The sequence below is a fragment of the Dipodomys merriami genome, unplaced genomic scaffold (genome assembly GCF_024711535.1).
Source record: "Dipodomys merriami isolate MVZ:Mamm:240054 unplaced genomic scaffold, mDipMer1.0.p SCAF_4, whole genome shotgun sequence".
Classification (NCBI taxonomy): domain Eukaryota; kingdom Metazoa; phylum Chordata; class Mammalia; order Rodentia; family Heteromyidae; genus Dipodomys; species Dipodomys merriami.
The window spans coordinates 94,397,156-94,411,167 of record NW_027205603.1 but is presented as its reverse complement, the minus strand read 5'-3'; the positions used below and the strand labels follow the sequence as shown (position 1 = coordinate 94,411,167).

Genomic DNA, 14,012 nt, shown 5'->3' with positions numbered 1-14,012 from the left:
TCAAGGGTGGAAAACCACGACTGTGACTTCCTGACGGCCCTCACCCCTGCCACACACGGACTCCAACACGGAGTCCAGATTCTCTCAGACTTAACTCTGACCCCGATCCCCACGTAGGCCGTGACCCCGCTCACACCCTGAGTCTCGGTTCTGGCCACACACTGAGCCGTGACCCCGCTCACACCCTGACTCTTAATCCTGATGTCAGGCTGAGTCCTGGTCACATGCTAAGCCCCAACCCCTGAACATACCCTGAACCCTGATTCCGACAACACTGTGAGGCCTGACCTTGATCACAGCCTGACCCACGACCTTCACTGTTCATGCCTGGGCCATGCACTGAACAGAGGCGGAGCCTAAACAGGGCCTGGGTTCTCTGGGGGTCCTGCTCCCTGGGGAGCTCTATCCCGGAGGGCCGTGGCTGCCCGCGTGCACCCCGGGTGCGGCCTTGGTATGCCTCACCCTTAGCCTGAGCCACTTCCTGAGACTCTAGCTTTTCCTGTTCCCCCCGGGGCTCCTGCCTGCGCACCCAAGCCTGCCCGTTCACATAGCAGAGGAGCTGCTCTCCCTGGGCGCCGGTCACGCTCGGGGAAGCCTCGCCAAGAGACTCCGGCTTCCCCCGGAGCGGACACACTGTCCCCGCTTGACCACACATCACCTGGGCGTGAGCTTCTCATTTCACACAGAGCAAGTCTTTGAAATGGAAGACAGTATGTGAACAGAAAAATCACAACAAGCTTCTGTTTATACCACTGCAGGTTGTATCCTTTGGAGACAGGCTCCCGTAGGTCATGGGCATGCCCCAAGCTCAGCCAGGCCACTGGGCAGCCAGACGCCCCAGGCAAGCTGTGTGCGTGCTAGGTGTGATGGTGTGGAAACGTGGGTGATGTAGGAGCTTGTGTGTGCATGAGGGAGTGTCAGTGCGGGAGGTGGGCACGTGCTGTATGTGAGCATTGTGCAAGTGTGGGTGCTGTGAACTGAGACCCCTAAGCCGCTCTGGGCAGCGGGCGGAGCAGCCTGCATGACCATGGGGGGCTCAGGATGGAGAGGACTCAGGAGGGGAGTGGGCAACCCAGACTGACCCTTTCCACGGCCACGCTGACCAAGTGAAGCTATCAAGGCCCATCTGGGAGGAGGCTTCTGCCCCAGGCCAGGCCAGGTGTGGTTTGAAGGCCTTGGCCCTGTAGACAGGCCAGGCCCCAGGGAACACCAGTATTCCTTTCTTTCTTTCTTTTCTTTCTTTCGCTTTCTTTTTTCTTTCTTTCCTTCTTTCTTTCTCTCTCTCTGTCTCTCTCTAGATCTCTTTCTCTTTCTCTCTCTCCTTCCTTCCTTTCTTTCTCTTTCTCTCTTTTTTTCTTTCTTTCCTTCTTTCTTTCTCTCTCTCTCTCGAGATCTCTCTCTCTCCCTCTCTCTCCCTCTCTCTCCTTCCTTCCTTTCTTTCTCTCTTTCTTTCTTTCCTTCTTTCTCTCTCTCTGTCTCTCTCTCTAGATCTCTTTCTCTTTCTCTCTCTCCTTCCTTCCTTTCTTTCTCTTTCTCTCTTTCTTTTTTTCTTTCTTTCCTTCTCTCTCTCTCTCTCTCGATCTCTCTCTCCTTCCTTCCTTCCTTTCTTTCTTTCTCTCTTTCTCTCTTTTTTCTTTCTTTCTTTCTTTCTTTCTTTCTTTCTTTCTTTCTTTCTTTCTTTCTTTCTTTCTTTCTTTCTTTCTTTCTTTTTCTTTCTTGTCTGCCGTAGGGCTTGAATTCTAGGCCTGGGCGCTGTCCCTCAGCTCTTCAGCCCAAGACAAGCACACTACCACTTGAGCCACAGCACCACTTCTGGTTTTCTGGTGGTTTCTTAGAGATAAGAGACTCACAGACTTTCCTGCCTAGACTGGCTTTGAACCACAATCCTTAGCTCTCAGCCTCTTGAGTCGCTAGGATGACAGGTGTGAGCCACTGGCACCTGGCTTCTTTCTCTCTTTCTAATTCCTTCTCTACTGCCAGAGTGAACTGGATCCTTGAGGAGACCCAAGGGTCCTGGAGAAATGCTCCACTTCATGCCAGGCCTGCCCCTGCTAGTACCCACTCCCACGTGGGAGGAGCGACTGTGTGTCCACAAGGTGGCAGCAGAGAGCCAGGCCCAGGGCTGAGCTGGGCCATCCCAAGGAACCTGATAGTGTCCGGAAATCAGTGCCACCACGACCTGGTATTCTGTTCCCTCCTCTGCCAAACACATGCAACTCTGACATGCAACTCCTGACACGCAGCATCGCCCAGCCACTGAGAGCTGGAGTGGCTTCCCTCCCAGGCTCCCGACGACAGTTGGGGCAGGCAGGAGACAGGGCTGGGGCTTTGTGGGCGAGCCGTCAGAGCTCCCAGTCAGCTGGATGTCTGATTTGGCCTGTGTGAGCCGGAAGACGGGTGCCGTTGACCACAGAGGACAGGAGCAAGGGGGGATGGGAGCAAGGGGGGAGGACGGGAGCAAGGGGGAGGACGGGAGCAAGGGGGGACGGGAGCAAGGGGGGAGGACGGGAGCAAGGGGGGACGGGAGCAAGGGGGAGGACGGGAGCAAGGGGGGACGGGAGCAAGGGGGGACGGGAGCAAGGGGGGACGGGAGCAAGGGGGAGGACGGGAGCAAGGGGGGACGGGAGCAAGGGGGAGGACGGGAGCAAGGGGGGAGGACGGGAGCAAGGGGGGAGGACGGGAGCAAGGGGGGAGGACGGGAGCAAGGGGGGAGGACGGGAGCAAGGGGGAGGACGAGAGCAAGGGGGGAGGACGGGAGCAAGGGGGGAGGACGGGAGCAAGGGGGAGGACGGGAGCAAGGGGGGAGGATGGGAGCAAGGGGGGAGGATGGGAGCAAGGGGGGAGGACGGGAGCAAGGGGGGAGGATGGGAGCAAGGGGGGAGGATGGGAGCAAGGGGGGAGGATGGGAGCAAGGGGGGAGGATGGGAGCAAGGGGGGAGGACGAGCAAGGACTCAGCTGCAGAAAGCGGCAGGAATTGGCTAAGGTGGGGGTGAGAGCGCACGCAGCCCCGACGGAAGCCGAGTCTGCAGAGCCTCGGGCCGCGTCCACCTCCGCCTCCCATCCCTGCTCAGCGGTCCCTCTGGGCCTCTGCCGCTCGAGGCCCAGCACGCGGCCAGGAAGGGGCGCTGGCGGCGGCAGAGGCTGGCCAGGCCGCCCCGCTGTCGGGGGGCGGCCGAACTCGGGCTGGAGCGGGGGCGCCCCGCGGATGCAGCGAGGTGAGACCCACGCCCAGGGCTGCGGACCCCACGGGAGGAGGAGCGCTGACGGCCACCCAGAGGGCGGTGGGGGTCGGCCCCGCCCCCGGGCCAGTCCCCGCCCCCAGATCAGCCAGCGCCCCCCCCAGGGTCAGCCCCGCCCCCAGGCAGCCAGCGCCCCGCCCCCAGGTTCAGCCCCGCCCCCAGGCAGCCAGCGCCCCGCCCCCAGGTTCAGCCCCGCCCCCAGGCAGCCAGCGCCCCGCCCCCAGGGTCAGCCCTGCCACCAGGCAGCCAGCGCCCCGCCCCCAGGGACAGCCCCGCCCCAGGAAGCCACGCCCCCAGGCAGTCATCGCCCCGCCCCCAGAATCAATCCCCGCCCCCAGAATCAGTCCCCGCCCCCAGGCAGCCAGCGCCCCGCCCCCAGGAACAGCCCCGCCCCCAGGGTCAGCCCCCATACCTCTCCAGTGTCAGTCCCCGCCCCCAGTCAGCCAGCGCCCCGCCCCCAGGGTCAGCCCCCGCCCCGCCCCCAGGGTCAGCCCCCGTACCGCTCCAGGGTCACCCCCCGCCCCCACGGTCAGCCAGCGCTCCGCGGCCTCCCGGCGGCCACCGAGACCGAGGCCGGGTCCTCCGCCGGCCCAGAGCGTCCCGGAAGTGGCCGGGGGAGGCGCTGCGGAGCGGAGCGGCTGGCCCGGCACTTCCGGCCGGCGGTGGCGGCTCCGGGTCCGCGGTGAGTGGGTCCGGGCGGTCGCGATCGCGGGCGGGGCGGGGCGGGGCGGGACGGGGCGGGGCGCCCGGCGGTGAGTGGGGTGAGCGCGGTGAGCGCGGGCCCCGCCCGGCCGTCGCTGCCTCGCGACCCCGGCAGCCGCCGCTCCCCTCGGGCCCGCCACTCGGCCGCCCCGGCCCCCAGCCAGCGCCGTCCCGGGACCGGCTCCGGGGCGGGGCCAGGCCTCGGCGGGGGCGCCGGCCTCCGGGACCCCGCGGGCCCCCTGCCGGACCCCTGCGCCCCGATCGGGGCCCGCAGGCCCGCGGCCCGCTCCGCTCCCCGGCGCGGCGCTCCCGGCCCCGCACGGGACCCTTGCCCGCTCCCCTGCCCAGCCATTGCAAGGCGGCGCCGGTGGCCGACGCCTGTCTCCTAGCCGCCCGGGAGGCTGAGACTTTAGGATCGCGGTTCGAAGCCAGCCCAGGCAGGAAAATCCTTGAGACTCTTATTTCCAATAAACCATGCAGAAAAGCCGGAAGTGGCGCTGTGGCTCAAGTGGGTCAGCGCCCAGGCCCAGAGTTCAACCGGAAATCCCCCCCCCTACACACACACAAAGGGGAAAAAAAATCGTTTCTGAAGGAAGGGTTTTCGGCATCATGAAACAGCCATGGAACCCATTTCGGGTGCCAAGCCCCTGCTAGGAAGCTTGCCAGCCCCTCAGCTTCCTACTGAAGATCCCCTCCAGGGTAGCCTTGGCTCCCTCTGTCCCCGCTGGCACCTCAGGCTCTGAGAACAGGCTCACCATGAGCCAGCCGCTGACAAGCCTGGTGTGTGTCTTCAAACGCGCCTGCCACGTTGGAATAAATGTCTTGTCTTGTTTGGCCATCTTGGTTCCATTTTTAGGCCGCTCAGGTTAAGTAGCCTCTTCCTGCTGTGCAAGGTTACAAGAGGAAGTGGGGTTTGGGAGGGAGGCAGGTGGGTGGGATCCGTGGTGGGGAGGCCTGTGTGCCTTTTCCTGGGGCATGGGATTGTGGTGCCTTGGCCTCTGGCCTTTGCCCTGCAGGGGAAAGCGTAGAGGGCGCTGAAGACTGAGCAGTGAGGGGAGTGAGGAGCGGCAAGTCCAAGCTGAGCAGCAGTCTTGTTTCAGAAGTTTCTGGTGAGTCTAAGCAATGTCCCATGCAACTGTCTGTTTTCTCCTCTGCTATCCAGTTCCTGAAGTGCGGTGGGAGAGATGCCATTGTAGGCCTGGGAGAACACCCTGTCTCATACCACCAACCCTTCATTAACTCACAACCCCAGGCCTGTCTGAGAGAAGCCCTGCCAGCATAGTACGAAGAAGGCCAGAGGGTCCAGCGTACCAAGCAGACCTGGGCAGGTCAACACTGGCCATCTCCTCTAAGAGAGGACGGGCAGCAAGTGCACTGCTGGGGCTGAGGCCCATGCACACTGGACTGGGGACACCACGGGGAGCTGAAGCAGGCGGCGGAGAGGCTGGGCTCCGCCTGGGCTCTGGGCTCTGCCCGGGCTCAGCAGACTGTGAGGATAAAGAGGCACGGCAGAGGGGAGCGGAGGCCACGGCTTGGGTCAGGCCACCCTCCCCATGGCCTCCAAGCAGGCTGCGGCGCAGGGCAGGGGGGAGAAGCGCAAGCGGGTGGTGCTGACGCTGAGGGAGAAGATCGACATCTGCACTCGGCTGGAGCGCGGCGAGAGCCGGAAGGCGCTGATGCAGGAGTACAACGTGGGCATGTCCACCCTGTATGACATCAAGGCCCACAAGGCCCAGCTGCTCTGGTTCTTTGCCAACTCCGACTCCAACCAGGCTCTGGAGCAGCGGCGCACCCTGCACACGCCCAAGCTGGAGCGCCTGGACCGGGTGCTGTACGAGTGGTTTTTAGTGAAACGTGCCGAGGGCGTGCCGGTGTCCGGCCCCATGCTCATCGAGAAGGCCAAGGACTTGTACGAGCAGATGCAGCCGGCCGAGCCCTGTGTGTTCTCCGGAGGTTGGCTCTGGCGCTTTAAGGCCAGGCATGGCATTAAGAAGTTGGACGCGTCCAGTGAGAAGCAGGGCGCTGACCACCAGGCGGCTGAGCAGTTCTGCGGTTTCTTCAGGAGCTTGGCCGAGGAGCACAGGCTGTCCCCAGAGCAGGTTTACAACGCTGACGAGACAGGCCTTTTCTGGCGGTGTTTGCCCAGCCCCGGCGCAGATGGTGGGACGGTGCCCAGCCTCAAGCCGGGCAAGGACCGGCTGACCGTCCTGTTGTGTGCCAACGCCACCGGCTCGCACAGAATCAAGCCCTTGGCCATCGGGAAGGGGGGTGGCCCTAGAGCCTTCAGGGGCATACAACACCTGCCCGTGGCCCACAGGGCCCAGGCCAGCGCCTGGGTGGACAAGGAGATCTTCTCTGACTGGTTCCACCACGTCTTCGTGCCGTCCGTGAGAGAGCACTTCCGGACCATAGGGCTGCCCGCGGGCAGCAAGGCCGTCCTCCTGCTGGACAGCTCCCGGGCCCACCCAGCTGAGTCGGAGCTGGTGTCTGACAACATCTTCACCATCTTCCTGCCCGCCGGCGTGGCCTCCCTGCTGCAGCCCATGGAGCAGGGCATTCGGAGGGACTTCATGCGGCACTTCGTGAGCCTGCCCGTCACCCTGCACAGCTTCCACGCCCGCCACAGCGCCAACGACACCATCTTCAGTGTGGCCTGCGCCTGGGAGGCCGTGCCCAGCCAGGTCTTCAGACGGGCCTGGAGGAAGCTGTGGCCGGCGGTCGCGCTGGCCACAGGCTCCTCGGAAGAGGTGGTGGCGATGGTGACAGAAGGCCACAATGCCAAGCCTCACCACAAGGCCTTTGCCCACATCCTTGGGCTGAAGGCAGGCCCGCCCCGCCCAGGCAGCAGGCCTCAGGACAGCGAGGCCTGGGGGCGGAGCGCCCGGAGGGAGGCCGTGCCCGAGGCCACTGGGCCCGCAGAGCAGGCCGAGAGGGACGGTGGGGAGGACGAGGCCGCCTGGGAGCAGGCGGCCGCTTCCTTTGAGGCCGTGCTGTGCTTTGCCGAGCAGCAGCCGTGCTTCACTGAGCAGGAGGCGGAGCAGCTGCGGGCGCTGCACTCAGCCTTCCGCCAGCGGCGGCAGCTGAGGCGGCAGCGGGCCGCTCTCCAGGCCGGGGTCAAGCCCGAGGCCTTCCAGGAGCGCCCTGGTGCGGGCACACCCACGGCCCACTCGCCCTTGCCTTGCTCGTCCGCAGCCGGTGACAACGGAGGCCGTCCCGGCACCTACCTGGCCGCGGTCCCCGCGGCTCTGTGATTGTAGAGGGCGCGGTTGTGGGGCTCCTAGAATTGTCACACCCAAGTGTTCTAGCCAGTGTAGCTTCTGCTGTGTTACCTGCCCCCTGCTGGCGGGTGGTTGTCATGTTCGGATGGCCTTGGCCCGCAGAGGTGGGGCCTCTGGGAAGCAGGTGCTTCCCGTCGGCCGCGGCTGGCTGGGCTTCCGCATGGCAGCCGAGGCAGCGCTTCTCATTCCTGGGTTTACCAGCTCCTCACCGGGGACCTGGGGCCAGGTGAGAGCTGGGGGGGGGTCTTGGGAGTGGTTGGCATTCTTCTGCCCGCCCAGGCACGGAGGGCATCACTGCCAGCACAGCCCCGCGTTCCCGTGTTGTGTGTGTGTGTGTGGGGAGGGGTCGCTTAGTGCATGTGTGCAGGTGATAAAATCCTGGCATTTTTCAAAAGCCCCGTGTTGCTTCTTTGGGACCCGGGGCTCATGGCATATTGCTGTCATCCCACTTCTGCGTCTGTGTTTCCTGCCAGCTCCGGATCACTAAGGAGGCTGTTCACTTGCGGTAGGTTGAGGCACTGCGGGAGGTCAGAGGTCAGGTGTTGCCCTTTTGCCGGCAGCATCAGTGCCGGACACCGGGGGAGGATGGGTCCCTCTGGGGTGGGGGTGGGGGCATGGCGGAGCCCCTGCAGGTCCGTATTCATCAGACTCACCGACCTCATGGCTTGCTCCTTCCTGTCCCGGCCATGCTGGGATGTCTGGCCTTGGCACTTTGCAAAGTCAGCAGCCTTCAGCTTGGCCCTTGAGGGGCCTGGGAGGAGCAGGAAGCCAGGCTATGCCGCCTTCCTCCCCGCAGAGTGGCTGGCAGCCCTCGGGGCCTGCACTGGAGGTGTGGAGAGTAGCCTCAGTGCGCATGGTCTGTGGAGGCCCGGAGCCTCTGCTCAGCCCTGAGCGCCGGGCTGGGGGCTGGCTGGGCCCTCAGTCTCCCTGCTGCATCCTGAGTGCCCCCCAGGACCCCCAGCGGCCTCTGGGCACACCAGCCTCGTGAGCCTGTCCTCAGTCTGAGGCCGACTCACTGTGCTGGGCGGCCACCTCTCTTTCCCTTCCCCTGTGGCTCTTGAGGTTCTGGGGAGCAGTGTCACCTCTGACCCCCCCTTTTTTTTTAGTAATGGGGTTTGCTGAATAGCCAGGCTCGCAGCCCTGCCTCTGCCTCCTGAATGCCGTGAGCACAAGCTGTGCCACAACACCCGACTCCTCCCCTGCACTGTGAGCTGGCCAGCTCCTCTGTGTCCTCGCAATGAGAGGCACGGCCCCAGCCCCGCCAGGCCCCCTGGCGGCTCCCTCCCACCCCGGGGCCTTTCCTTCCGGCTTGCCTCCCATCCGTCCCCCGCCCCAGGACTGCTCCTGCGCCTCTCAGGGCCCTGCAGGCTGCTTCCTAGGTGACTGGCAACCCTTACCCTGCTTCCCGAGGGTCTGGGTGAGGAGGGCCCCCATCCTGCAGTCACGTGCTGTCCACTGTCAGGGCGCACGGTACTGCTGGACGCGGGGAATCGGGGCTTCCAGGTCCAGCTTCCTTGATCTTCTAAGACTGCTCTGAGGATCCCAGCCCCGGCGCCTGGCAGAGGCTAGGCAGTCAGTCCCAGTCTGCACTGCTGGCCCCGTGCAGGCTCTTCAGAGCGGGAAGATCACTGTGGCCAGCATCTGGCTGGAGAAGGGTGACCCTGCCCAGGAGGGCCTGGCGTGGAGGAGCAGACGTGCCTGCCGTGTTTTTAAAGACGTGCTCTTCCCAGGCAGCAGCCCAGGTCCGTGGCTGGTGGGTGGGCTAGCAGGTAGTGGGAGGGATGGATAGACAAGAAGGAGGTTGCAGGACCAGGTCCTTGGAGGCCGCTGGGTGTGGCTGGGCTGGCTGAGGGAGAGCCGCTCTTCCCCTCCCCCCCCTCCCCCCCCCCCCCCCCCCCCCCCCGTGCCACCTCGGTCAGGATTGCTGGGCTGCCTGACAGCGGGGGAAGCTGGCCCAGAGTCGAGAGCCTTGCCCAGCTCGGCGTAGCCCACTTCGGGGCCGAGGCTGGCTCTGGAATCAACCCCACCCGGGACATGTGGGTGGGCTCACCCTTGGGTGAGCCTCAGTTTTCTTATTGGAAGGACAGCCTGTTCTCTGGGGGTGGCTTGGAGGCTCAGGCGCTTCTGGGCCAAACAGGACCCTCTTGCCATACCTTTGTGGCTTAGTGCCTTCAGAGCTGTGAGCAGTGTGGCCTGGGAGTCCCTTGGGGGTAGGGTGTGCTGCACACCTGCATGCCTGCGTGCATCCTTTTGCCCTTGACAGCTCTCAGGAGCCAAGCCTTTGGGGATGTGCACAGGAGTTCACAGCTGGATGAACCTGGTGGGTTGGAGGAGGAAATAGGTCAGCTGACAGGCGCTGAGGGGAATGCCTTGTCCCAGCCCCTTCCGCTTCCTTTCTGCTTCCTGGCTGCCATGGGTGAGCAGCCCTTCCACCAGGATGCTTGGGATGCTTCTGCCTTGCCACAGGCCTAAGAGCCGTGAAGCCAGCCGAATATGGACTGAAACTGAACCAGACCAGAATAAGAACCCTTCCATTGGTCTTCCTAAGGACACGGGCCAGGCTCAGGGTGAGAACAACACGCCCGATCCCAAGGACACTGGTCTTCAGGGCAGATCCATGCTGCCCCCTGGCCCAGGCAGAGGGGATGAGTGCTGGGCCTGGATCCTGGGGACTCTCACTCATTGGATCATGGGTGTGTGTGTGTGTGTGTGTGTGTGTGTGTGACGCACACAGCTTGTCTGTGGCAGGGCCACAGATCAGAAGTGTCACCAGGCTTGCCCCAGCAGGAGGTGTTGAGAGGCAGTGCGCTTGGGTACAGGCTCCCTGTTGGGTGCCCTGGTCTCAGGCCCCCTGGGCAGCAGGTCACGGTAGGCCTGGGCTGTGGTTTTGTGTGGTGGAGCTTGGCAGGCCTGAACCACGTCAGCCCTCACAGGTGCCCCAAGCGGGGAAAGAGTGTGGGATGAATGGAAAGATGGCTGCTGGGGGAGGGCTCTCCACACATGGGACCCCACTTTCACTACACACATGAGGCCAGTAGCCCTTGGGGTGGCCATTCCGCCCCTGGGGAGACCCTTCCTTAGCTGTGATGATTCTGAGCACATGGGTGCTGGTGGTTGTGAGTGGCCCTTCCACAGAACCCTGTGTGTGCTGCTGACCACATGCAGATGACAGTGTATGTGTGTACACGTGTGTGTTAGGAGGCTGCAGGACCCCACCAGCCCCACGCCTGGCGACCCTTCCCTCACGCCAGCCCCTCCAGCCTGGCCAGACCCCTGCCTGAGCCATCTACCCTGCTCCCCTAGAAAGGACCCAGGGCTGCTTTCCTGAAGGCCTAGTAGGCTTGTGCCAGGGGCTTGAGCACTGGTGTCCTCTTCTTTGTTTTGGCAGAGTTAATAGAAAACCTGAGAATCCTACAAACTACCTGGAAGCCTTGGACCATCTGGTCCCCAGACACTGATGACCTCACATGGTGCTGGTGATGGCCAGCCTCAGCTGACCACCCCACTCCCCACCTCGGCTGCCAGACCCCGCCCAGCCTCTGCCTGTCCTGGGCTCCTCCCCAGTGGGTGCTCAGTAAATACCCCGGACGAAGGACCCCTGTGGTCCCTGGATACCATCCTCATGGCCCACGCTGGCCATCTGCCGCCACACTCTGTGCCACCCAAGTGCCAGGCTCTGGGGCTGGGAAGGTGGCTCAGCGGTAGAGCGCTTGCCGCGCACGCATGAGGCCCTGGATTTGATTCCTCAGCATCACATACACAGAAAAAGCCAGAAGTGGCGCTGTGGCTCAAGCGGTAGAGCGCTCGCCTTGAGCTGAAGAGCTGAGGGACAGCGCCCAGGCCCAGAGTTCAGGCCCCACAATTAAAAAAAACAAAACAAATGCCAGGCTCTGCCCTTTGCCTCAGCCAACCAGGGCACATTCCGCTAGGTGCTGCCTCTCGAGGGGAGCCAGCCCCCCTCAGCCACCTTGCTGTGACCAAGGGCTTCTAATTGATTGGATTTTATTTGCAGACATTAAGTGGTGCTGTGAGCTGACAGGCCGCTTCCTAGCTGGCAAATGGGATCAAAATGTCACTGTGAGTTTTTAAAAGCTCTGGCCTCCCCCTCCCCCCCCGCGACCAGTACTTGATCCTGTGCCAGTCTTGGCATCAGCTGACGACCTCTACCCACCCCCTTCCTGCCCCCTTCCTGCCAGCCTGCTAGACTGTCCCACGGCTGACCTTCCTCGCCGCCCTCTCCCTCACCGCCTTCACCTGCCCCTGCACCGAGTCCTCTCCTCTCCCCATGCACTGTGAGTTCCCTTAGGGTGTCCACAGACCATTTGCATGCTGAACCCAAAGGGGTTGCTGCTTACTGAAACAAGCCAGCTACGGGAGGAAGTGATAGCAAGTCACACACCAGTGAAGTTCCTCAAATCAGAAAACTCGGGGTGGGGGGGAAGAGAAAGTGCAGCGTGGGCGCCCTGCCCGCGTGGGTCTGTGTTTCATGGGACAGTGCCTGCTGGGGAGAAGGGGTGGCTGCACAGCACCCTGATTGGAACCAAGGCCACCAGCAGCCTGACCTGGGGGCGGATGGTGAGTGGGTTCTGGAGCTCCGAGGTGAGGACAGGGAAGCCCCGTCCTCTAGGAGGAGAGGCTGGAGCCACCACGAGCCAGCAGCACCCTCAGCAGCCCTACAAGGTCAGCCCAGGGCAGAGTCAGTCTGGGACCTGGGACCATGGCCTGAGAAACCACTCGGGACATGGAGGGAGGGCGGGCGGGGGAAGGGAAGGATGCCTGTTGTTTTCCTCTCATCTCCCTGCGCTCCTGCTGGCCAGTCTAGCTGAAAGGCCTTCCTAGAAGAGCAGAGGCGGTGCCCCCGGGGCCGGCAGGAGGGTGAGGGTGGGACCGGGTGGGGGACACTGACCTCTTTGACTAAGTTGTGCCATCCGCAAAGGTTCACTGGGCACGTGGGGTGGGCTAGCTGCGCCAAACTCAGATACCAGTCCATGGGATGAGTTTATGTCTGGAAAAACCAGGAAGGGGCCACAGGGTACAACAGAGCCCTAGAGTCCTTGGCCCAGTGGGGACACAGCGGGCAGTGAGCCAGGAGTGCAGTCCCAGGCTCCAGGAAGCTGTGCAGCCCAGGCCTGTTGATGGCCACCCTACCCAGGGGTAACACTGCCCCCTAGTGCCCTTCCTTCCTCCCATTAAGCACCTGCTATATGAAAACCCCAGAAACCAGGCCCGGGGGACAGTGTCCTTGAGCAGAAGGAGGCAAATGAGGAGAGGACTTTAACACTGGCATGCTTGCCATGAGCTCAGAGGTCCAGGCTCGGCAGAAGCTAGGTCTCAGCCATGAGTGAGGACAGGGGCCAAGGACATGGTGCTCAGGATCAGGCTGGTCAGAGGTGGCAGGGGTCTGTGTGTCAGTCAGCTTTTCCTTACTGTGACAAAGTACCTGCTACAAACAACTTAAAGCAGGGGATTCGTTTGGGTCATAGTTTCAGAGTTTGGAGGCCACGGTGACACGCCTTGTGTTGGCTAGGAAGGAGAGAAAGACAGAGACAGCCTTAACCCTAAGACCTTGTCCTCAGTGACCTGTTTCCTTCCAAGTGTGCCATAATTTAATCCATAGATCCACGTTCGATCTGAGCGCTCTCCATCCAGTCATCTCTGGGTGATTGGATCTGCCTTCAACCCACGAGCTTCACATCCAAACCATAACGCCGAGTCTGATTTCTCAGGCTTCGGCTTCTGTATTGCTGCGGCGTTGCCAGAGCTGGCTCCGTCTTATCTCGTCACAGATGGGAGGCCGCTGGAATCTGTGAAAGGAAATTAAAAATACACCGCAGCACGTCCACATCACTGGGCTCAGCCAGTGAGGCCACCCTCACACATCACTCATTCATTCACTATCACCTCTCCATCCACCCATCTGCCCATCCACCCATCTGTCTTCCCATCTGTCACCTATCCCCCCAACCTTCTACACAGCCTTCCATCTACCCATCATCTGATCATTTTCCCACTACAAATACTTCTCTCCCTCCCTCCCTGTCTATTCATTCACACAGCTACTCATCCCCTCTTCCATCCATCATCCACCCACCCACCCACCCATCATCCATCCATCCATCCATCCATTCACCCATCCATCCATCCATCCATCCATCCATCCATCCATCCATCCATCCATCCATCCATCCATCACTTCATCTGTCAGTCCTTCTGACAGAGCCACCTCACTGTTTCCCCCTGGGCTGCCTGGATGAGGTCTCTTTCCTTCTTGAGGACTGGAGGCCAGGTCTTTCCATGCTTAGAACCAGAATCTTCCCCACCCACTGATTCCATGACTCCTCTGCTAGGTATTCCCACCTTAGAGAAGGTGGTCAGAGGCCCCGGGGAGGGAAAGTGAGTGGCTGGAAGGGGGTGGAGGGGAGGAGGCAAGCTGGAAGGTGGCTGCTCTCCTGGGCACAGGTTGTGTGGGGCTCACTGCGGCCTATGAGTGAGCTCACTCAGCCCACTTCACAGACAGGGCCCTGAGGCCAGGAGGGGCTGTGGCAGGCACGTCGCTCACCCCGGCTCCCGCTGGGGTGATGGGCTGTGGCCCATCACTGCCCCTCGGAGAAAGCAGAGAAGGTGGATTTTTAGTGAGGAAAGAGCCAGGTGCCAGCCACATGCCCACCCTGGCTCCTGGCGTGGCTCCTGCTCATCTGCTTGCTTCCCCTAGAACACTCTACAGATGCCTGGAGGTGTCTTTCCCTCCTGGTGTCCTCACACCTTGGATTTTGTGCCCAAGTGCTGCCCGGG

The 14,012-nt window shown here is 62.4% G+C and overlaps 1 protein-coding gene across 6 annotated transcripts; it reads left to right on the top strand.

Moving 5' to 3' along the window:
* The first annotated feature begins 3,179 nt into the window (after positions 1-3,179).
* Positions 3,180-11,069, top strand: LOC138806036 (jerky protein-like). 6 transcript variants are annotated; one of them, XR_011365721.1, is made up of 6 exons: positions 3,784-3,922; positions 5,105-7,446; positions 7,694-7,725; positions 8,827-8,962; positions 9,645-9,787; positions 10,609-11,069. XR_011365721.1 is itself a non-coding variant. In XM_069991506.1 (2 exons), exon 2 carries the CDS (start codon positions 5,496-5,498, stop codon positions 7,191-7,193), a length of 1,698 nt encoding a protein of 565 aa, XP_069847607.1. In that variant the 5' UTR covers positions 3,180-3,216; positions 5,105-5,495; the 3' UTR covers positions 7,194-7,614. The 6 variants fall into 6 exon arrangements, 3 of the variants coding, with proteins under 3 accessions (XP_069847607.1, XP_069847605.1, XP_069847606.1); XR_011365722.1 differs by having other exon boundaries at positions 8,683-8,962; XR_011365720.1 differs by having other exon boundaries at positions 7,616-7,725.
* The last annotated feature ends 2,943 nt before the right edge of the window (positions 11,070-14,012 follow it).